The 25673-nt window shown below is 40.6% G+C and overlaps 1 protein-coding gene across 1 annotated transcript in view; it reads left to right on the forward strand.

The window, feature by feature from the left end:
• The first annotated feature begins 19415 nt into the window (after nucleotides 1–19415).
• Nucleotides 19416–25673, forward strand: part of LOC112215281 (V-set and transmembrane domain-containing protein 2A) — a 29803-nt gene continuing 23545 nt past the window's right edge. The window contains exons 1-2 of the mRNA XM_042298725.1: nucleotides 19416–19753; nucleotides 22328–22494. Coding sequence (XP_042154659.1) covers nucleotides 19675–19753; nucleotides 22328–22494 — 246 coding nt within the window. The 5' untranslated portion in view covers nucleotides 19416–19674. The remainder of the gene's footprint in view (nucleotides 19754–22327; nucleotides 22495–25673) is intronic.

The raw sequence follows: 25673 nt of genomic DNA on the forward strand, positions 1-25673 counted from the left end.
GATCAGATTTGTTGAATGTGCACCAATCAGATTTGTTCGATCAGATTTGTTGAATGTGCACCAATCAGATTTGTTAGATTAGATTTTTTGAATGTGCACCAATCAGATTTGTTAGATTAGATTTTTTGAATGTGCAACAATCAGATTTGTTAGATCAGATTTTTTGAATGTGCACCAATCAGATTTGTTAGATCAGATTTGTTGAATGTGCACCAATCAGATTTGTTCGATCAGATTTGTTGAATGTGCACCAATCAGATTTGTTAGATCAGATTTGTTGAATGTGCACCAATCAGATTTGTTCGATCAGATTTGTTGAATGTGCACCAATCAGATTTGTTAGATCAGATTTGTTGAATGTGCACCAATCAGATTTGTTAGATTAGATGTGTTGAATGTGTACCAATCAGATTTGTTAGATTAGATGTGTTGAATGTGCACCAATCAGATTTGTTAGATTAGATGTGTTGAATGTGCACCAATCAGATTTGTTAGATCAGATTTGTTGAATGTGCACCAATCAGATTTGATAGATCAGATTTGTTGAATGTGCACCAATCAGATTTGTTAGATCAGATTTGTTGAATGTGCACCAATCCACCGTCTTTCTTCTAACCCCCACGGTCTGCGTTCCATTGAACTCTTTATATATTGGCTTCTTAAAATAATGACGCACTCAACCTGAAAGGCTTGTGAGCGTACAGAGAACATCTTTGTATTTCTGAACCAAGGACATATTGAATAGTCCTAGACTAGACTTATTGAATAGTCTATTCGTAGGCTTTAGCCTAATGTCAATGCAAATACATTTACTGTAGCTTTAACAGACCTATTTTGATTCAGATTTCTGGATTATATTAATTTGATTTCTGCGGAGGGGGGAACGCCCTTTTATGGTGCTGAAAGGGCAGCGACAGGATCGCTCAATGATGTTAAAGATGATCAACCAACTTGTGGTCCTGTAGGATAGCTCTGCCATTCGGACAGTTCTGGAACAAACAACAATCATTTGCAATATAGCCTAATAGGTCTGTGACTACGTGATATAGTTATTCGTAGGCTATAGCCCAGTGTAAATACAAATACACATAGCTTAGGACGTTGAAGGCCAAGGGTTAATATCATTGCACTGTTTGCGAGGAGAGTTTTAGTTGTGAGCTATTTCATTGTATTGTGTAGCTTACACTGCGCTGTATCATAAATAAACGTTGATAAGCCTGAATACATGGTTATAATATAGGCTACCCTATTACAAAGTAAAAGAAAATAGAGGTGAACTATCAATTCATTGATAATTAAACATGCCATCAAATAAATTGACCAAGTTGTAAACATGAATCATTACTACATAGAAGTGCAGGAAATTTGTTTTAAAACAGTCAATCATATGTTGGTGTGGTGTATTCATGCATCTCAATAAACTATAACCTAATGCATTATTACCTCCCAACTTGGCCCAATTCACATTTCCAATTTCCCACCCTGACATACCAGTCTAGAACGGGCCCTGCGGCATCTCAACCAATAGCCAATATAGAGTAAATATCCCAAACAGGGCTGCAGGAACTCCCAGAGAGGGTCAGGCTCTTGGGCTTTGGGGTGTCCTCGGCAGAACGGTGTTGCCATAACCAAGAGGTTACATATCGTTCTGGGTTCCACTGCGCAAGAGGGGGTCCGTTGAGTTTTATGAACATCAAGGCAGACAAACGGTGAACTTGGATCCTAGATCTCGTTGGTGTGATGATAAGTCAAGGCAGACAAACGGTGAACTTGGATCCTAGATCTCGTTGGTGTGACAAGGTTCATGTGGCTAACCCCATCTCACACTCTGCCGAGCTGCAGGACATTAGATATGTATGTTCAACGTTCTGATTGGCCAAAGTGGTCAAGCCTCCGACAGTCCTCTGCAGTGCAGACACGTAGCCTACATTTGTTCATTCTGGTCACCATCTCAGAGAAGACAGGAAAGAAACCACCATTTACCTCTAGGCTGCTATACATATTCATTAGGCTTGTCATTCTATCATCTTTCATGGAATTTTAGTGGTAATTAAATGTATTTTATTTAGAATTTATCAGAATAAAATGACCAGAAATAGTTTTACCAGCTTAGTGTAAAATGAAAAAAGTTAGTGAGCACCGCTCCCCCACGCTCCGGCAGCACTACACCCCTGGACCTTATGCCAATTAAGATAAGCAGAGTATGGTGTTTACATGACTAATGCCATACTCTGCCTTCTGCTATAATTTGTATTTGTATTTATTATGGATCCCCATTAGCTGCTGTCAAGGCAGCAGCTACTCTTCCTGGGTACCAGCAATATAAAGGCAGTTACCATACATTCATAACAGATCTCACAACATATTAAGTGTGTGCCCTCTGGCCTCTACTCTACAGTACTACCGCATATCTACAACACAAAATCCATGTGTACATGTGTGTGTATAGTGCATATGTTATCGTGTGTGTGTATGTGTTGCTTCACAGTCCCCGGTGTTCCATAAGGTGTATTTTTTTCTGATTCTACTGCTTGTATCAGTTACCTGATGTGGAATAGAGTTCCATGCAGTCATGGCTCTATGTAGTACTGTGGAATAGAGTTCCATGTAGTCATGGCTCTATGTAGTACTGTGGAATAGAGTTCCATGTAGTCATGGCTCTGTGTAGTACTGTGGAATAGAGTTCCATGTAGTCATGGCTCTGTGTAGTACTGTGGAATAGAGTTCCATGCAGTCATGGCTCTGTGTAGTACTGTGGAATAGAGTTCCATGTAGTCATGGCTCTACGTAGTACTGTGGAATAGAGTTCCATGCCGTCATGGCTCTATGTAGTACTGTGGAATAGAGTTCCATGTAGTCATGGCTCTGTGTAGTACTGTGGAATAGAGTTCCATGCAGTCATGGCTCTATGTAGTACTGTGGAATAGAGTTCCATGTAGTCATGGCTCTGTGTAGTACTGTGGAATAGAGTTCCATGTAGTCATGGCTCTGTGTAGTACTGTGGAATAGAGTTCCATGTAGTCATGGCTCTGTGTAGTACTGTGGAATAGAGTTCCATGTAGTCATGGCTCTATGTAGTACTGTGGAATAGAGTTCCATGTAGTCATGGCTCTGTGTAGTACTGTGGAATAGAGTTCCATGCAGTCATGGCTCTGTGTAGTACTGTGTGCCTCTCATAGTCTGTTCTGGACTTGGGGACTGTGAAGAGACCTCTGGTGGCATGTCTTGTGGGGTATGGTGCAACAAAACTAATAGGACCTGCCTTGTTGATTGTGCTGTTAATAATGTACAGCAACGCTTTATTTTAGACAGACTTCTCCCCATCTTAGCTACTGTTGAATCAGCATGTTTTGACCATGGCAGTTTAAAATACAGCATTACTACAAGAAGTTCAGTCTCCCCAACTTGCTCAATTTACACATTATTAATAAGAAGATTTAGTAGGGTTTGGTGAATGATTTCTGTTCCCAAATTCAACGCATTTATTTCATGCCACCCATTCTGAAATTGTCTGCAAGTCTTTGTTAAGTGTTGCAATCATTTCAGTCACTGTAGTAGCTGACATGTATAGTGTTGAGTCATCCGCATACATACCCACACTGGCCTTACTCAAAGCCAGTGGCATGTCATTAGTAAAGATTGAAAAAAGTAAGGGGCGTAGACATGTGCCCTGGGGAATTCCTGATTCTACCTGGATTATGTTGGAGGCTTCCATTAAATAACACCCTTTGTGTTCTGTTAGACAGGTAACTCTTTATCCACATTATAGCAGGAGGTGTAAAGCCATTACACATATGTTTTTCCAGCGTCAGACTATGATCGATAATGTCAAAGGTCGCACAGAAGTCTAACAAAACAGCCCCCACAATATTTTTAGCATCAATTTCTCTCAGCCAATCATCAGTCATTTGTGTAAGTGCTATGAATGTTGAATGTCCTTCCCTTATAAGCTTGCAGAAAGTCTGTAAAATAGTTTTGTATCTGGTCAAACACATTTTTTTCAAAAAGTTTTCCTAGGGGTTAGTAACACGCTGATTGGTTGGCTATTACTTTTGCTTTCCTCCAGGCCTGAGGGAACACACTTTCTAATAGGCTTAAATTGAAGATATGGCAAATGGGAGTTGCAATATCGTTTGCTAAGATCCTCAGTAATTTTCCATCCAAGTTGTCAGACCCTGGTGGCTTGTCATTGTTCATAGACAACAATACTTTTTTTTTACCTCTTCCACACTTACTTTAAGGAATTAAAAATGACAGTGCTTATCTTTCATAATTTGGTCGGATATACTTGGAAATGTAGTTTCAGTGTTTGCTGCTGGCATCTCATGCCTACGTTTGGTAATCTTGCCAATGAAAAAAGTCATTAAAGTAGTTGGCAACATCATTGGCTTTTGGGGTGTATGAGCCATCTGATTCAATGAATGATGGAGCAAATTTGTTTTCCCCAAAATGACATTTTAGGTGCTCCACAGCTTTTTACTAACTTTCTTTATGTCATTTTACATTTTTTCATAGGGTAGTTTCTTCTTCTTTTTTTATTCAGTCCAGTCACATGATTTCTCAATTTGCAGTCCGTTTGCCAATTGGTTGTACAGCCAGACCTAGTTTTCCATCTCTTTTGTCCCATCCCTTTCAACCATACAATTCCTCATCAATCCACAGGGATCGAACCGTTTTTACAGTAATTTCCTTATTAATGGGTGCATGCTTATTAGAAACTGGGATAAGCAATTTCATAAATGTGTCAAGTGCAGTGTCTGGTTGCTCCTCATTACACACCACAGATTAACAAATATTCTTTACATCAACAACATAGGAATCACTACAAAATGTATTGTATTACCTCTTATACTCTATATTAGGTACAGCCTTTGGAACTTTGGTTTTCCTAGATATGGCTACTATATTGTGATCATTACATTCGATGGATTTGGATTCTGCTTTCAAACAAATGTCTGAAGCATTATTAAAGATATGATCATTGATGATTTCATTACCAAGCTGTTTGTAACTACCCTGGTAGGTTGATTGATAACCTGATAACCTGATTGATAACCTGCAGGCACTAGTTACAGTTTGAAGCTTTCTCTTCAGTGGACAGCCTGATGAAAGCCAGTCAATATTTAAATCACCCAGCAAGTATACCTCTCCGTTGATATCACATTATCAAGCATTTCACACATGTCATCCAGATACTGACTGTTAACACTTGGTGGTCTATAGTAGCTTCCCACCAGAATGGGCTTTAGATGAGGCAGATGAACCTGTAGTCGTATTACTTCCACAGTATTTAACATGAGATCATCTCTAATCTTTACAGGAATGTGGTTCTGAATATAAACAGCTACACCTCCACCATTGGCATTTCTGTCTTTTCTGTAGATGTTATAACCTTGTATTTCTACCACTGTATCGTCAAATGTATAATCTAAGTGAGTTTCAGACATCGTCAGAATATGAATGTCATCTGTTGCTAGCAAATGATTGATTTCATGAACCTTGTTTCTTCAGCTACTTATGATAACTTGGGCTAGTTTTAATTTAGTTTTAACACTTTTCTAGGATGCTTGATTATTTCTCTTGCCTTACTGGGAAGCTTGCAGAGGTAAACATTTTTATTAGTGCAGGGTGAGCTGCACACAGTGGACTTCCCACTGTGGACTTCCCACACCACCTCAGTACTAACAGTATAACTCTGGTTCATAGGCATGCGATTACTGCATACAAAAGCTGTGGAATCAGCAGAGGCATTTTGGGCAGTAAGATGGACATACAGTGCATGATTAGTGCATTATTACAGTGCATTATTAGTGTGCATCAAAACTTAGGACACACCTACTCATTCAAGGGTTTTTCCTTAGTTGTACTATTTTCTACATTGTAGAATAATAGTGAAGACATCAAAAATAAGAAATAACACGTGTGTAATCATCTAGTAACCAAAATAAAGTGTTAAAAAAATCTAAATATATTTGAGATTCTTCAAATTAGCCACCCTTTGCCTTAATGACAGCTTTGCACATTCCTGGCATTCTCTCAACTAACTTCATGAGCTAGTCACCTGGAATGCATTTAAATTAAAATGTGTGTCTTGTTAAATGTTCATTTGTGGAATTGCTTTCCTTCTTAATGAGTTTGAATCAATCAGTTCTGTTGTCACACGGTAGGGGTGGTATACAGAAGATAGCCCTATTTGGTAAAATACCAAGTCCTGATTATGGCAAGAACAGCTCAGACAAGCAAAGAGAAACAACAGTCCATCATGACTTTAAGACATGAAGGTCAGACAATCCAGAAAATGTCAAGAACTTTGAAAGTTTCTTAAAGTGCAATCGACCACAACTCTTTTTGAATCCTACATGATTCCATATGAGTTATTTCATAGTTGTTATGTCTTCCCTATTATTCTACAATGTAGAAAATAGTAAAAATAAAGAAAAACCCCAGAATGAGTAGGTGTGTACAAACATTTGACTGGTGCTGTATAGGTTATTTACAATGTAATGAGTTAAATATCACATTATTAGTGTGCATGTAAACTTACTGCATTAGCCTTAATAACCCAAAATAAATACTGCTTTTCTGGTTTATTAGGAAATCTAAGCACACAGTAGATATGTGTTGTTGGATCAATTAGACTATGTCCATTCCGATTGTATCTTTAAAAATATATATATATATATATATCTTGCTATACCCTTCTGGTCTAGCCTTTCGACTTGAAGACCAGGTTCTGGCCAGTGGATATAGAAAAATATATTATTAAACACGTCTGCTATGTGGTCCAGGATGAAACATTTCCTCTTTGGCCTGCATTTGTATTAATATGTATTATCAGTGATATATCAATGCCATTCTCCAGAGTGAAACACAAATGTTCCATTACATAACTGTAACTCAGTTCTGTCGGTGGGGTCAGCCCTTTGAATGTGTGTGTGTGTGTGTGTGTGTGTGTGTGTGTGTGTGTGTGTGTGTGTGTGTGTGTGCCTGTGTGTGTGTGTCTGTGTGTGTGTGTGTGTGTGTGTGTGTGTGTGTGTGTGTGTGTGTGTGTGTGTGTGTGTGTGTGTGTGTGTGTGCGTGCGTGTGTGTATGTCTGTGTGTGTGTGTGTGTGTGTGCCTGTGTGTGTATGTCTGTGTGTGTGTGTGTGTGTGTGTGTGTGTGTGTGTGTGTGTGTGTGTGTGTGTGTGTGTGTGTGTGTGTGTGTGTGTGTGTGTGTGTGTGTGTGTGTGTGTGTGTGTGTGTGTGTGTGTGGTGTGTGCGTGCGTGTGCGTGTGTGTGTGTGTGTGTGTGCCTGTGTGTGTGTGTATGTCTGTGTGTGTGTGTGTGTGTGTGTGTGTGTGTGTGTGTGTGTGTGTGTGTGTGTGTGTGTGTGTGATGTGTCAATACAAGCCTATTCCAAGTATACAAAGGGGTGCAGGGATGTACGTTAGTGGTGATACTTTACCAAATATGGCTTAGAATGAAGACCTCGCAAGAAAGCCTTCTTCCTGAGCAAGGCAGTTAGGTTCCCCGGGCGCTGAAGACGTGGATGTCGATTAAGGCAACCTCCTGCACCTCTCTGATTCATAGGGGTTGGGATACATGCGGAAGACCAGTGGTTAGAGGGTTGGGCCGGTATGCAAAAATGTTGCTGGATAGAATCACCGAGATGACAAGGTAAAAATCAGTAGTTCTGTCCCTGAACAAGGCAGTTAACACACTGTTCCCCGGTAGGCCGTCATTGTTAATAAGAACTTGTTCTTAACTGACTTGCCTAGTTAAATACATGTTCAATTAAAAAACAATAATAATAATAATTCAGTTGAAGACATTCAGTTGTACAACTGACTAGGTATCCCTCTTTCCCTTCCCATATAAAAATCTATTATCACAGTTCTAGTCTGTGGAAAGGGTGGTTGCTAAGCTCCCCCCAATCCCTCCTGCCTAGCAACCAGCCAGACGACTGCTTCATACCTCAAACAAAGTTGTTTTTCTCCTAAGCTCCTCAGATGTCGATTTGGGCTCAGAACGCTCATAAAATCACCCAAAATATACTCCAATTACCGTGTGTGGGGAAAATCTGCAACATTCTGCCAAATCTTATGCCTCTCCCATAGACACCAATGCAATAGCAGCTGGATCTGGTCTACTTTATTCTTCCTCTTCCTCTCAACCCTGCCTGCCCTGCCCAAACCAGAAAAAAAGCAAGCCTATGAGATGTCTAACTTTCTATACTGTGTCTGATTTTACCTTGACACTTCCGGGTTGATCCTTTTATCTCAGCAAAAAGCACATTGAATTGTGTTAATGAATTGCATCGTGCTGAGAGCAACAGATCATTCAGCTAAGAGAGCATTTTAATGGATGCCTTTGGTCCCTCCCTCTCTTTGGTCGCTCTAAATTACGTTTCACAGTCCGTCCAAACTCTACTAAAAATAAACGCCCTTCACGTCGAATATAAAACAGCCTCAAATTTTTTACACTCTTTATGATTCTATTAAGTGGAAAAATTCTTGATGGCTATACCTTTTCAGAGGCTAAAGCCATTAAATTATTCAAGGTTCACCTTACGGTACTAAAGCAATGTGGTCGCATAATAGACCTGCAAATGTTACCGCAGTAAAATCGGGAAATTATTATTTTGGCCAATTGAAATAGGACTGACTTATACCTGTCTATAAATTAGATGTAAATACTGGACCATGGAAGAGTAGGATAATTATGTTTTATTTCACACGAGTGTAGCCACATTGTAGCAATAATCAACTGTAGAGTCGGGCCTGTGTTACTGGGCTTGGTTTCTTGATGTCTGCCAAATAACAAACCAAAGTAATAGATGATATAATACCGTTCAAATCAAATCAAACTTAATTTGTCACATGCGCCGAATACAACAAGTACTGTGAAATGCTTACTTGGTTAAGGGCTTGTAAGTAAGCATTTCACTGTCAGGTCTACACTTGTATTCGGCCCATGTGACAAATAAAGTTTGATTTGATTTGAATGGTAGATTGATGGTAGATTGATTTGGTGCGTGAAGTTTGAAAGTGTAAGTAGGCTTTTGTGAGACAGAATCCAGATACCCTATAACTATAACTAGCTAATTATTTTGTAAGGAGAGCAGGAGAGCAAGACTGTGTTCCAACGGCACAGTTTAATGATAAAAATCACAGTGACGAAACACGACAATCATAATGGGACAAAACCCCAGACATAACGTGCACAAGCACTTACAAAAACAGTACCGGACAAGGACATGTGGGGAACAGAGGGTAAAATACACAACATGTAATTGATGGAATTGAAAGCAGGTGTGTGGGAAGACAAGACAAAACAAATGGAAAATGAAAGATGGATCGGTAAAATATATCCCTCTAGTGGTGTGGGGGCTGTGCTTTGGCAAAGTGGGTGGGGTTATATCCTTCCTGTTTGGCCCTGTCCAGGGGTGTCCTCGGATGGGGCCACAGTGTCTCCTAACCCCTCCTGTCTCAGCCTCCAGTATTTATGCTGCAGTAGTTTATGTGTCGGGGGGCTAGGGTCAGTTTGTTATATCTGGAGTACTTCTCCTGTCCTATTCGGTGTCCTGTGTGAATCTAAGTGTGCGTTCTCTAATTCTCTCCTTCTCTCTTTCTTTCTCTCTCTCGGAGGACCTGAGCCCTAGGACCATGCCCCAGGACTACCTGACATGATGACTCCTTGCTGTCCCCAGTCCACCTGGCAGTGCTGCTGCTCCAGTTTCAACTGTTCTGCCTTATTATTATTATTCGAACATGCTGATCATTTATGAACATTTGAACATCTTGGCCATGTTCTGTTATAATCTCCACCCGGCACAGCCAGAAGAGGACTGGCCACCCCACATATGCTCTCTCTAATTCTCTCTTTCTTTCTCTCTCTCGGAGGACCTGAGCCCTAGGACCATGCCCCAGGACTACCTGACATGATGACTCCTTGCTGTCCCCAGTCCATCTGACCGTGCTGCTGCTCCAGTTTCAACTGTTCTGCCTTATTATTATACGACCATGCTGGTCATTTATGAACATTTGAACATCTTGGCCATCTTCTGTTATAATCTCCACCCGGCACAGCCAGAAGAGGACTGGCCACCCCACATAGCCTGGTTCCTCTCTAGGTTTCTTCCTAGGTTTTGGCCTTTCTAGGGAGTTTTTCCTAGCCACCGTGCTTCTACACCTGCATTGCTTGCTGTTTGGGGTTTTAGGCTGGGTTTCTGTACAGCACTTTGAGATATCAGCTGATGTACGAAGGGCTATATAAATAAATTTGATTTGATTTGATTTGATCGGATATGGCTAGAAGACCGGTGACGTCAACCCCCGAACGTTGCCCGAACAAGGAGAGGGACCGACTTCGGAGGAAGTCGTGCACAGATTAATTGACAATGAAAGATGGTTTACTCTTCGACCAAGTTACAGTATAAGGATTCAAAACTAAATTACGTAAATTATACTATTGTCAATGTGTGTTGTTTCTGGCCTCAAAATAATAGATTGTAAGTTATTGGCAATTTGTTACTAAGTTACTGTTAATTGGGCAGTGCAGTTCTCTCCCATTGCAGATCTGAATACATGTTCATCTTTTCCAACTGATGTGGACTTTAAAGTATACTCCTATGCTTATTTACACAATTCCTTTAAGAGCAGAGCCAAGTTTTTGAAATCCACACTTTCGTCCCCCATGTGCATATTATTGTGTTACCTTGCCAGGCATTTTGCTTTAAGATGTGCCAGAATTCAAACACCAAGTAAAGCCTCAATCGGCAATGTTGAAGCTGTGACAAATGATTGGGCTTCATGAGTGTCTCACCAGGGGTAATTATCAGCACCCGATAAACAATCATGTCCAAATAGGCTGCAGATCTGGTGCCCGCGACATTGATTATCTATCTGTAAACATATTAGGATTATTCACGGACATTAAATAAAGGTTAAATAAATTAAAATAAATAAAATAATCTATGATAGCTATGAAAAACTTGAACTACTCATCAAGGCCTACACTGTATCATAATACTGACAAAATCTATGTCATTACAGTAACGATTGCTGATTGACTCTTATGATGCAAATCTTTTTTCACATGGTGTCCATATTAGCACAGTCACTGCAGTTACAGTACAAGTAAAAAGAGATGAACTTGCTGTACAACAGAATCACTGTGGTCCGTATGTACAGTATTGGGATTCAGTAGCATGGAGGTCGATTCAGTTGTGTAAGCTGATGGAAAGCGTGCGTTAATCCCACCTATTGTGGTCCCTCTAATTAGTTTCCCCATCTCTACAGAGATAACACTGTTTGCAAAAAAACACTGTATGGGCTTCCATAGCAGCTCTGTCCTTACAGCAAACTGGGTTTATGGCGCTGATGAAATGGCCATTCTCAGGATCACAAGGTCAGTGGCCATTCTCATTCACGCAAAGAATCACGGGTCATGGCCTCTCTCCATAGCTGCCTCCCCAGTCACAAAACAAGCAATACTAAATTAGCTAAATTTAAGCTGAGACATATGATGTAATTATGTCTTATCAGGCATTGTATTTTCCAAAAAGTAATATTAATTTAATTTTAAGCACACATCCAGTGCCTAGGGTTTTCATAATTGCATTTATCTGGGTGCAAATCTATTTTCTCCTCCAGACACAACATAGTGGGCTAATCCCCACCGTAAAACAGGTAATTACCATTAATTAGCCATTTGTGCGATAATTTCAATTTATACATGAATTACTGCCTCACCCGAGCCACACGTGAGTAAAACAACACATTAATGCATCCCTTTAACTTTACGGTGGCCATTTATTCATCACAACATATTTTAATGGAACGTGCTCTGTCATACCAAAGAAATGTATTTACAGGTTTTTTGCATTATGATGCATTTACATGTCACTACAACATTATATGGTGGCCATATTAGCACCCCATTAACATTACATGGGGAATACTTTAAAAAATGCTATGCAATTGAATGTCTGGAATATATGCGATAAAGAGCTTAATGGAACTTGACCAAAACAATGGGATTGCCATGGAAACGCATGGGGAAAGATCCTGAGTCTCCTTTTGGCCCCCCAGCAAAATGAGCCTATATTTAGATGTGCATTTCACACTATGTTGAGGTAAAAAGTACAGTTAAAAAGGAATTTGACTGCCACCACCAATGTACTGTATTGTATGTTGCTAGCTATGTTAACCAGCTTATACAAATGGGAGTTAGCATTTAGCAGTCACTTCTTCTAAACCTGAAAAGAGACAACTTCTACATGTCGTGCAGAGAAAACAGCCAAATATATAATATATCTCCAAATCAGACTTTAGTAACCATAGTGGGCCTGTTTCAATACACCAATCATAACGTATATGACGATTATCCACTTTGTTAGATCAGATTTGTTGAATGTTGAACGTCTGCGTTCCATTGACTCCTTTAGGGCGTATATTTGAACAATTTTCAGAATTCTAAAAGTTGTCCCAACTCTATAAATGAATTGTTCCTGGTAATATACAATTATACCTCTTCATGGATGATACAAAAGATCCAATGATACTGTTAAACTCTTCTGTGTTGTGAATGACGTGCATGCGTTGTGTTTCACAGGTTCCATTGTTACCTCTGCGGTGGTGGTAGTTACACCTTCACATTGTACACAACGCAGAGAGACAAAGGTCAACAGGGTCTGGTCAACAAAAGGGGACAGAAGTTTGTTTCTCTCCAATCATGTCTTAAATAGTGAACTACAGTGGAACACTATCTGTAGTCTTAAACAGTGGCTGAACTCACTGCGTTTTTCTGCTGCTCATTAAGAAAGACAACATTTGAATAGTGGGTGTGTTATGGCATTTATTGTTGTTTGTCCCTCTTGAGGCACGGTAGCAACAACATAGCCGCTTCCTCAAAATAGTCCATATTAATATAAGATAAATCAAGCAATTTGTTATTTATTTTGAGATTTTTACCAAGGTTTTTGTTGCGCAATTTTACATCTAGCTAAGATGTTTGGTGCAGTATTTCTTTAGTTAAAATTTTTGCATGAAAACCAAGTCAGTAGACAGTATCAAGTCAGCTGCTGCTGGCTGTGCTCAGAACTGATTTATGAGAACATGTCTACAACTTCATCATCAGCAAGCTGTCAAACTATCATACATAATGCACAAGCTGTTACACAATGTTTATCACTGCACAAAATCACTAGCTAGCAAGCTAAGTTCCATCTCTGTGTTTGTCAATGGATCTAGCTAGTACTAGTAGCTAGCAGGCACATTGAGTGGGCAGACCACATTAGAAAACTCATCTTATTAAGTCACTGGTGCTTCGTTGCTGTTTAGTTTGGACAACTGTCTAACTATTTATTACCAGAGTGTGCATCTGTCTGGCAGTGTTTCATAGAGAATCATTTTACTAAACAGGTCACAGCAGGAATAGTTTTGAATTTTAGAATATTGACAATTGGCAGTTGGGATGCAAGTGAGCATCATCTCAATTTAAATTTTGCCCAAAACAGCGTTCATACTCTTGTGACGGCTTTCTTCCTGGGAAGGAGAGGCGGACCAAAACACAGCGTGGTTATAGTTCATGGTTCTTTAATAAGAGACACTAAACACAACTACGAAACGTGAAAACCGAAACCACAAACACTGACACAGGAAACAATCACCCACAAAATACCCAAAGAAGATGGCTGCCTAAATATGGCTCCCAATCAGAGACAACAATAAACACCTGCCTCTGATTGACAACCAATCCAGGCAACCATAGACTTACCTAGACACCAAAAAAGAACACAACCCCATAAATCTACAAAAACCCCTAGACAAGGCGAACACATAAATCACCCATGTCACACCCTGGCCTAACCAAGATAATAAAGAAAACAAAGATAACTAAGGCCAGGGCGTGACAACTCTAGTGATCACTATCAAACAGAAACACATCAACAAGTCCCATAAAGGGCTTAGGTGCCAAGTGTTCTTTCCACATTGATGACGTATTATTTTCTTATGTTAACAAGTCTGAGTTGGAGGCGATGCATAATGTGTAGGCCTGTCTCACTGTCTGGAGGTTCTGCTGCTTTGATTGGATAGAGCACAATCAGTGCAGCTATTTCTCCCTGCATGACAGTTCTGTTAGTGGACAAGTGGGCATTATTGTAATCCAAATCCAACCCTCAGTGTAAATCGTGACGACCTCAGTTACATAAATCTTGGAATATAGTTGGGGTCATTCCACCAATTCTTTAAGAAGTGTAACTTGGTCAAAAAAAACTTTTACATTTTAACGTTTTGTCATAAAGAGCACATTTTAAACTTCATTAAAAAAAACACGTTGTCACATCTCGAGGTTAAATAAAAAATAAATGTTTATAGTAAGTACCTTTTAAATGCCAAATCAAGTAAAAGGGTTGACGATTTCATCGTAAATCAGCAATAGATCCCCTTGTGACAGGGGAATGGAACCTTGTGTGCAACAGGTGTAGTCATAGGAAGTAGGGTGCTAAACAAACCATACCTGAGGTAGGAGAGAGTTCCATCTAGTCATGGCTCTATACTGTATTGTACATTGGGGACAGTGAAGAGACCCCAGGTAGCATGTATTGTGGGGTATGTATGGGTGTCTGAGCTATGTGATTGCACAGCCAGTTTGCTACTTTCAAAGACCCGTAGTGATGCAGTCAATCTCTCCTTTACTTTGATTCAGGAAGTTGGTTTTTGCGTTCAGTTTAATGTCTTGGCCAGAGGAAGCATTAGCTTTTCAGTTCTCTCAGCATTTTACCCAGCAGGTTGACATTTATTGGGATGAATCTTGTCCTGGAGGCAGAGCTGATCGGTTTCCGCTAGATGGGCCAGACGCACAGTCAAATTTGTCTATATCGTTAAAAAAGTCACGAAAACAGTTTAAGTTTAGGGTTAGACATACAGTGTGGTTATGGTTAGGGTTAGGTTTAACATGTTATGACTTTGAGGCTAGGCCAACTAGTGACCACCCTGCAGAGATGCCTCCAGGACAAGATTCATTCCAATAAATGCCAATCTGCTTTTGCCCAGGTGATGGCGCCATGCCATCCACAGGAAGCCAGTAGCAAGTTGGCACCTCTTCCTCTCTTGACTCATTGTAATTTCACAGGGTTCTGTAATGAAGAGTTTCTATCCAAATAAAATGATGTATTTCCTCCTGCCGTTTCTCTTGACACACAACCATCTCGGCTCTGCAGATTTTGCTGTGAAGAGACAGAAACATTAGATCATTTATTCGGGTATTTCTGGTAACAGGTTCAGGAGTGGCTGAAAAATCACAACATTCACCTAAAACTAACCCTACAAATAGCACTGTTGGAAGCTTTGGAAAGCCATAGTCAATCAGTTAACAGTATAATAATACTCGTAGTGAAAAATGGCATCTTTAATTTACAACCTGTGGGTACTATGAGATTAGAATGGTTCGGAATTTATGCGAGACATCACACCGCAGTCGAAAGATATATATGGCACATTGAAATCTAGAGAGGGTTGATCTACGGATAGCTGGGATTGGCTGAGAGTAGCTGAGGGTTGGGGTTAGGGTGATAGGTGGGATTGGCTGAGAGTAGCTGAGGGTTGGGGTTAGGGTGATAGGTGGGATTGGCTGAGAGTAGCTGAGGGATGGGGTTAGGGTGATAGGTGGGATTGGCTGAGAGTAGCTGAGGGTTGGGGTTAGGGTGATAGGTGGGATTGGCTGAGAGTAGCTGAGGGTTGGGGTTAGGGTGATAGGTGGGATTGGCTGAGAGTAGCTGAGGGTTGGGGTTAGGGTGATAGGTGGGATTGGCTGAGAGTAGCTGAGGGTTGGGGTTAGGGTGATAGGTGGGATTGGCTGAGAGTAGCTGAGGGTTGGGGTTAGGGTGATAGGTGGGATGAGGGTTGGGGTTAGGGTGATAGGTGGGATTGGCTGAGAGTAGCTGAGGGATGGGGTTTAAACCTCATGATCTGTAATAGTTAGGACCAAAAAACACCATATATCATGTATACAGTACATGTCTGAGGAAATCAAACTATATAGAAGTATCATGTATGTCAAATGCATGAATTATGTATCCAAATAGCTGCAAGAAACAACAATGTAACACAAAGTCAATGTTGTCCTTCGAAGAGGCTGGATGGGCCAGTAAAAATAAAGAAATAGAAACCTAGACATTGATTTAGAGAGATAAACAGATCCCATCTTTAATGAAAGTTGTCCCTTAGGGAAAAAGGAAAATAAGATCAAGTCTACCAACATGCTATTTTAGTATGACACACCACGTCTGACCAGCCCATTTAATGGTGGATAGAGGTGGTCTTTGTGTGCAAACACAGTGCTCAGGGCACACTCTGTTATCCTTGATCATGATGGTGACACAGCAAACCCTTTGTCATAGACTCCCACAATCATTATCAGTGTTGATGGTGCTCAGTCACCAACATTACCAGTATCTATGGTGCTCAATGCCTAGTAGGCCTTTACATGCTCACAGCATGTTCTGCATGGAGAGAGAGAGAGATGGAGAGGGAGAGGGAGAGGGAGAGAGAGAGAGAGAGAGAGAGAGAGGGAGAGAGGGAGATAGGGAGAGAGAGAGATAGAGGGAGAGAGAGAGTTGGGAGAAAGTATCATTGTCATTGAGAGCACACTTATGAACGTGGCTGTATGTGAATGTCATTAATTATTGCAAACATCATTGCCCTGGAAAAGTGTTTAATTTTCAGATGCACTCTGCTTCACTCAAAGTGGCCCATTGCAGAATGCTCCGGTTGAGGAAATGGGATGGTGACAAGAAACCAACGCGGGACTAGTCCCTTTAAGTACCGTTCGCTGCCCCACACTGACTATTGCTTAGATAGTGCTGATCATCAACAACAGCAACAGTATTGTACATAACTGGCTTTAGCCTGATTTAATGTAACTTTGATTGTTTACTGTTTAGGCAGAACAGACGGAGTAGAGCTTGAACCACTGACCTTCTGGATACAAGGAAAGCACTTCTCTGGCGGGTTCCCTCTCATTCACTACATTGGTGGCAGCAATGTGATAATCTCTCAGGCCTACACTCTTACAAAAAAAGGTGCTATCTAGAACCACATTTTTTTTTCAGTGTCCCCATGGGAGAACCCTTTTATGAACCCTTTCGGGTTCTGTGTAGAACCCTTTCCACAAAGGATTCTACCTGGAACCAAAAAGGTTTCTTCTATAGGGACAGCCACAGAACCCTTTTGGAACCCTTTTTCTAAGAGTGTACAATGCAAGTGTGCCCTTGTCTGTACTGAGGCTTGTGTGCTGGCCTGTTTGTCAGGATATAAGGAATAGTGGGGCCTCTTTGGATGTAAGCGAACTACAGCCTCTGCCAAGAGGTCCAAATCTTAATAGGGACAGGCGTCCTGTCAACGGCACAGTTGTAAATCTCGCAGTGCCTTGTGTCACGATCGCAGATTTTAGAGAAACAACAAATGTCGGTACATATAAGTGTCTTATATTGGCTGAAAGCTTAAATACTTGTTAACTGCCCAATTTACATGAGCTATTACTGCGAAAAAATGCCATGCTATTGTTTGAGGAGAGGTCCTAACAGCAAAACACTTTTTTCACCTCGATAGGTTTGATAAATTCACCTCTGAAGGTAAAATGTGTACTTACATTCTGAAATCTTGTTCTGATTTATCATCCAAAGGGTCCCCGAGATAACATGAAGTGTTGTTTTCTTCGATAAAATAAATTTTAATTTCCTAAAAAGGTCCATATAGTATATAGCATGCAAGATCGATTTTGTATTTCCACTCGTTCAATTTGCAAAGAAAGGAATCTGTGAAAATCTAACCCTAAACGTTGTTTCAACCAGTCAAATCACATTTGTATTTATTCCTCTTAGATCCAAGAACGTAACCAGACTTCACTATATCATTAGGGGTGTAGTATATCCTATAGGACACCAAATTTGGTCAGGGAGAAACGCCTTCATGACAAGCCAATGACGCGAGCGATCTTCACTTGATCGACTGTAACGTTGTCAAATAAGCACCATTCGGGGTCGAACAAAACTAGCTAGATAGCTAATGAGCTGGGCTTTCACACTAAATGTCATGTAGTTTTCTCATACTTTAAGTTATCTGTTTGAACCTTTGCACATAAACCTCTGCCATCTTGTGGACAGCATCGGAATTACAACCAGAGTGATGGCTGGAACAGGGACCTTTCTGTTGCATTTCAAAGATGGTGGTAGAAGAAAAAAAACAGTTTTTTTTCTCTGTATTTTCTTCTACCAGATCTATTGTGTTATATTCTCCTACATTCAATTCACATTTCCACAAACTTCAAAGTGTTTCCATTCAAATGGTACCACTAATATGCATTTCCTTGCTTCAGGGCCTGAGATAAAGGCAGTTATATTTGGGTATGTCATTTTAGGCAAAAATTGAAAAAATGGTGCTATCCCTAGAAGTTTGTAATGGCATAGGAAGTAGACTTTTGTGATTGACCTGTACTTGCAGGGTCTCTGGTTCAAACCCTGTCTCAGCTGTCTCCCCCTCAATGGCTACAATATTGTTTTATAGCCTCTGTACCAGTGGGTCTGATCTGTGCCTGTTTCAGAGGTCTGACTGCATAGCTATTAATAAACATGATCAGGGCCTGCTCCAAACTTAAGCGACATAAGCGATCGCGTAGGGCACCCAGCCACTTACAAAAAAATAGTCAGGGTCTAGTTAGAATAGGTGCAAGTTCGAAATTTGGTTGTGCATCAGCAGTTTTTTGACAGTCACTCAATTAGCCACATCAGCTAACAATTTTTTTAGATTGGTGAGTTAGTCTAGCCAGCTATCTAAACTTGTAGTAATCATGGCTGAATATTGAATGAGCACACAGGGCAAGTGCCTACCCATTGATGTTGCTAGTCACTCTCAATCAGAGATCATTAACATGATATATAATGGCAACATTTTTAGACTTGCAGGAAATTAGCTTTAAAACGGCAACAACAAAAAAAGACGGGAGGGGGGGGGCCCAACCAAATCTTGCTTAGGGCCCTCAAAAGGCTAGAGCCGACCCTCAATGAGATGGACACACCTACATTCCATATGTACATTCTTCATGCCACATACCACTTCAGAATCAGATACCATTTTGATGTGGTTTTGAGTGACAACCCACCCAGTTTCTTAAATGATTTGGCATGTTTTGGTTGCTGAGAAAAGTGAGCAGCTATTTTGCTCTCCTCACACAAAACTCTCACACAAATCTTGTCATGAATGCTAAAATTATTACTAGCTTTCAAAATCGTCTGTAGGCTACTCCCGCTGCTATGCCTGATAATGACTTTACTATATTACATATTTTTAAGTCTAGACTAGAGCAATTTGAAAGAATGTGGAAAACGGGCATTGCAAAAGTGTAGAGGTGTGTACACCAAGCACACTGACGTTGCATGAACAGCCACGTACTGCACCGAGGGTAGAGAACAGAGGCGATTATTTTACAACACCTTGAGCGCGCAGTCACCAGTCTCTCTCTCTCTCTCTGCAAAGCTGACAACTTCAGGAGCCTTGCTATTGTTCCAGCATGTTTTATATTCGCCATTCTGTGTCCAAGCATATCGGCCTGGCAATAGTTTAATTTGCTGAGCAGTTTTGGAAGATCGTTTTTTATTTCTCTCTCGGCTGATGTGACATTATCCGTCTGTAATGATGTGGACCTCTCAGGACTTTATTGGATTCGTTGTAATGTCTAGTTTATGTATACAATGTGGATTCTGCTTTGAAGGTAAGCTGAGACATGTCGCAAATTCAACACTTCTATCAATTCCAATCTCTCTGGGCTCCTTCTGGGTTTAAAACAATATAAATCGCATTTGAATTCATGTTAAAAGTGCGTATAACTTCATGCAGACATTAAATAATGAATATATTACGATTGACGTAACAAATGCAACATACTTCTGGGGAATATGATAAATGCAGAAAAAGTACCTCGTTTTGATCCAATGTTGTCCAAATGAACAAAACGCAACTGTTGATTGCATAAAATGACACCTGGATATAATTTAGTAGTTTATAATATTATTATAATTAGCAGAACCTAAATGTTGGACTATCAGGCACAGGTTAATGTTGTAAGGATAACTTTGAAGAGACACTGAGCGCGACATGCATTTAAAGTAACGGATACGCAGAAACAGTGTCGGAATGGCGTAGAGCGGGCAGTAGTTATGTTTTCAGCATCATGGACGGTTACCCTGTTGACATGTCAGTGAGAGTTTTCACATGTCCTTTTGTGGTTTCTCTCTACCTTTGGATCTCATCACACGAAATCTGACACATCTGCCTTGGTATTGCCACTGCCTCCCTAGCCTGTATCCCTTGAAAATGATCAGACAATGTTTTTTTTTAAGCGCAGTGTGTGTTGCGGGGGGAAAACTGTAGGCTATATTGAAAGACAGTTATTGTGATGCTTAGAGTGTTTTCATGGATTAAACCAGTGTAACATGTTCCACACTTAAATATATATTCAGATAGGCTATACTATACTGGTCTTATTTAAATTACACTATGCACATTCATTAGAATTTTAGTTATTGGAGATTGAATCTGTGAAATGTGTTGAGGTTAAATCACGTTTATCTCATATGTCCGTGCTTTGAGAAGGGGCTGATATATGCTATATGGCATTATGTTATGATCAAGATATTATACCCATCGCGGTGACAGTTCTAGACACATAGGAAACCCCTTAATTTCAGATGATATATTTCACTAATTCGATTAACCTACACTTCTCTTACAAAATCGCATTTCCATATATGAAATAACTGTTTGCTCGTGTTGGGCTTAAATTTCACGTGAAACCATACTTACACATGTTAAATTAAAAACCACCTTTTCACATTTGAGGGGAAAAAAAAACGTTTTCACCTCATGTGAATTCCAGATGCACATGTGAAATTTGCAATTCCACATGTTAAAAAGGTTCACATGAAACCCGGTTATGCAGTTTCACATGTGGAAAAACTTTCTCATGTGAAAATGTCACTTTCACGTGTTCAATTGCAGTTCCACATGTCAAAAATATCAATCACATTTCAAAGTAACATTTCCAGTTTCACATGTAAGGAAACATTTACGTGAAAATCTTAACTTTCACATGAGAAATTGTGGAGGTGAAATAGTGTTATTCTTCTCACACGTGACACGTTGCAGTAGCAATGTTTCAACATATGGAATTGCAAATTCTGTGAATAAACCTGAGTATAATAATTCAAGTGCATTGAAAAATATAATTTCTGAGCCATCCATCTCAGAGTTTTACTGCTGCAGGTGCATGTGTCTCTTCGTTGGTCAGTGACCAGTGAAATGAAGCCCGGTGAAAAGAACAGAGAAGCTAGAGTTCCGTATGTCCTTATTCATCCTGTTTAACATGTCAGAATTAGTGCTCGCAGAGTTCATCAGTTAACTCCAGGTAATACACTGAAAACATCCTAAAATACATGATCTATACAGCTCTACTGCTGCATCAATGCCATGTCAGAACAAGTTGACTTTGAGGTGTGTGTTCATGAATTTATCTGATTTTGCTAACTGTTACTTTGAATAAAATCAAGACGTCAATGTTCTTGTTGCTTTTGTATAATTTTTTTGTTGTTGTAAACTGCAGCTCAATTTGAGCAAATTATGAAATTGCGATAAATCGTGATTAATCACAGGAGGAAATCCTGCCATGAATTGGACAGCATTTTTTAAAATTGTTTGACAGCCCTGGTTGACATTAAAATGTGAAAATGCACATGTGAAAGTGTAGCGGACATGAGTCGCTCATGGTCAATGTGATGATGTAGCCCTGCATGCAACGTCAAAGTTTGTGTTGGCCTTCTTGGTCTAATGGTCAAGACATCAGATTTTTCCGGTGGGAGACCTGGCTTCTAATCCTGCCAGTTACAAAAGCATGTGAAACATAATATGAGAAATCTTGGGAAACCACGTGTCTTAGTCGTGAAAAAATCCACATGAAACTTCACCTGTCCAAAAATTTGATTTGTTCACCCGTGAAACATGTATGTGAAACGTCAAACCTACGAAAACAACATGTCTAACTCTGTGAAAATAGTCATATTCCCTTTCCTTTTTGAAATCTTTCATGTGTTTCTTCGCACAGGTTTTTCACGTGTTCCCTTGATCAGATTTTCTTTCATGTTGTTGTTGTTGTTGTAAGGGTTTATTTACTCAACTACCATGTGTTGAAAGAAGTACCTTACGCTATGACAGGTTTGTTATATGTAGGCTGTAGTCGTGAAGAGATGGGACAGACAGCGATTATACTGATTGTTTTTTCTCTATCTTTCAGGAAAGTTTACGGATATCCCCTCCAATCTAACGGTGAAAGAAGGTCAAAACATTGAAATGGCGTGCGCCTTCCAGAGTGGAACCACGTCAGTTTACTTAGAGATTCAGTGGTGGTTTATAAGAGCGCCAGAAGAATCCAGCAACAGCGAGGAGGAGGATGACGAAGAGGTATGCACTTCACTTGTTCCAAATAAAAGGGGGAAAAAGCTAAGGATTTTTTTTTTCAAGGGACTTTCTATAAAATACGACATGTCTTGGCCTTGCACGTTGCAATCGTGACTGGGTAGTGGTGCAGTTTTAGTTTAATCCCATTCCCCACAGAAACCTCAGTGAATTCTCACATGATTGGATTATCATTACCAAGAGCATAGCCTTTTAAAATCCCTAGATTATCCTGTAAAACTTACTGTAATAAACTTTGATAACAGATTGCCTCAGCATTCCAGTGGTAAAATAATACTGGTCTGTTTAAATCTCAGCCTGTCTTTACCAAGTTGATTTAACCCAGGGCTAATTTAAGTGACTTGCATGTGTAGTCTGAGGTATGTAGTGCCATTCTGCCAGAGTTAAGAGAACTGATAGTCATTTATCATTGTAGAACCCTCAGAGGCCATGCAGGAAAAAAAAAACTTTGCTGGAGACATTTTTACAAATTGGCTGGTTAAAGCCTGAACAGTGTTCCCGAGACCCTCTACAACTGGCATTTGTAATGTATTTCTACACTGGATAGCTACTTATGACAGATTTTTCTTGCAACTAATGATCAGTTACTTTGTGGTTGTGTATTATTTCGCACCCTCTATTGAAATGGCTGGTACATTTTAGGGGAGTTTGCCAGTTTGTCATCACAGACATCAAACAAGGAAATGTTTCCTTTGTTAAATGCTCGTCTTCCTCGCAGTAAAACCACAGTACAGAGAGAGAGAGAGAGAGAGAGAGAGAGAGAGAGAGAAAGAGAGACAGAGAGAGAGAGACAGAGACAGAGAGAGAGAGAGACAGACAGAGAGAGAGAGAGAGAGAGAGAGAGACCTGTTCTTGGATATCCACATGGCTTTAAAACAGTTATTAGTTGTCCATTGTTGTCACCCATCGTACTGGCATTGCCAAGGCTTTGATCCTTTTGATCTATCACTCTTAGATGTCGGCTGAAGGAGCTATTGATGCTCACCACGCCATTGCTGCTCATATGATCTAGTTCTTTTCATGGTATTTGTTTGAAATGACAAGCAGTGGTTTTGTCCTGAGAGGAAAGGGTTTCGACAAGAAAAACAAGCCAAGGAGTCGTGAGGAGTACTGTAAAAAGATGCTACGGGAAAAAAAGTAGAGCTGAAAAAAAGAGTGGAATAGGATTCAAAGTGAAACAGACATGGACAGGGTGCTGCAGGGTCCGGTCCATGACAACAACACAACAACTGAATCCTGCTTTAAAGGGCGGTCCACTATATCACAGTGGCATCACAGTGTTCGTTCTGTAGCTGTCTGTGAGATATAAAGTCCCAGTGACACTATCACGTGTAGTGGTTGACATTGTCGGAAGCTCTCTGCTTTGTTTGACTGGGCTAAAATGGTGGTCTATCCGTCTACTCATGCTGAAGAGGGGATTCATCTCTCCTCAATGCTGGATTTATGGCTATCTGTTTAATCCACACGTCCGCAGAGTAAATCTTTACAATCCTCTTCGCTAGTAATTCTATTTGGTGTGGGATTAAGGGTTGATATAAGCAAAATGGAAAATGTCATTTCTCTCTCAAGGTAACAGTTGTGTCTTCCTGGGTCACTGAAAAAAGCCTAAACCCATTGATTGCCATTGTGTGCCACGTCTCGACGACATAAGATGCTTTTTCTGTTTTCCTCTCTGTTAAAGACAAAGTGTGAAAGTCACAGACATACAGAACGTGTCCTCAGTGAGACCTGTCAACTTGTCAGGCGTGGATCAAGGGATGAAAGCACTTATTTCCTGTTTCAGCAGGAAACACAATCCATAGCTGTACTCCAGCCTCTTGCACCTGAAGCTACTATCTCCTTCACCGGCCATCGCTCCTACTGCCCTATAAGCCTTGTACCCTGTCTGGCCCTCTGTCCTACTGCCCCATGAACCATGTACCCTGTCTGGCCCTCTGTCCTACTGCCCCATGAACCTTGTACCCTGTCTGGCCCTCTGTCCTACTGCCCCATGAACCTTGTACCCTGTCTGGCCCTCTGTCCTACTGCCCCATGAACCTTGTACCCTGTCTGGCCCTCTGTCCAAAAATTATTTGGACACCTGCTTGTCGAACATCTCATTCCAAAATCATGGACTTGGTCCCCCCTTGGCTGCTTTATCAACCTCCACACTGCTGTGAAAACTTGCTACCATTCAGCCACAAGAGCATTAGTGAGGACAGATTGTCATTGTATGCTGAAGCGTTACGATTTCCTTTCACTGGAACTAAGGGGCCTAGCCCAAACCATGAAAAATTGCCCAAGACCATTATTCTTCCTCCGCCAAACTTGATGCATTCGGGCAAGTAGTGTTCTCCAAACCCAGATTTGTCCGTCGGACTGCCAGATGGTGAAGCGCGATTCATCACTCCAAAGAACGCATTTTCACTGCTCCAGAGTCCAATGGCGGAGAGCTTTACACCACTCCAGCCGATGCTTGGCCTTGCGCATGGTGATCTTTGGCTTGTGTGCTGCTGTTTGGCCATGGAAACCCATTTCATGAAGCTCCAGACGAACAGTTCTTGTGCGGACGTTGCTTCTAGAGGCAGTTTGGAACTTGGTAGTGCGTTGCAACCGAGGACCGATGATTTTTACGAGTTATTCGCTTCAACACTCACTTTCTGTGAGCTTGTGTGGCCTACCACTTAGCAGCTGAGCCGTTGTTGCTCCTAGACATTTCCATTTTACAATAACAGCACTTACAGTTGACTGGGACAGCTCTAGCAGGGCAGACATTTTACAAACTGAATTGTTGGAAAGGTGGCATCCTATGACGGTGCCACAATGAATGTCACTGAGCATTTCATTAAGGTCATTCTACTACCAATGTGTGTCTATTGAGATTACATGGCTGTGTGCTTGATTTTATACACCTGTCAGCAAAATGTGGGGCTGAAATAGCCGAATCCTCTAGTTTGAAGGGTTGTCCACATAATGTGATTACATTCATAGCCAATACAATGCACAGCCTCCCATCGACTCCGGTCTCATTAGGAGACAGACACACAGCTCTAATGGATAGAATGTTTCTAGGATCAAATGACCAAGATGTCAGTGGTGGGGAACATATAGTATAATAAAGATGTCAGTGGTGGGGAACATATAGTATAATAAAGTAATACATTTGGTGAGTTTTTTAAAATATT

The sequence above is a fragment of the Oncorhynchus tshawytscha genome, linkage group LG16, assembly GCF_018296145.1.
Source record: "Oncorhynchus tshawytscha isolate Ot180627B linkage group LG16, Otsh_v2.0, whole genome shotgun sequence".
In the NCBI taxonomy this organism is placed as follows: domain Eukaryota; kingdom Metazoa; phylum Chordata; class Actinopteri; order Salmoniformes; family Salmonidae; genus Oncorhynchus; species Oncorhynchus tshawytscha.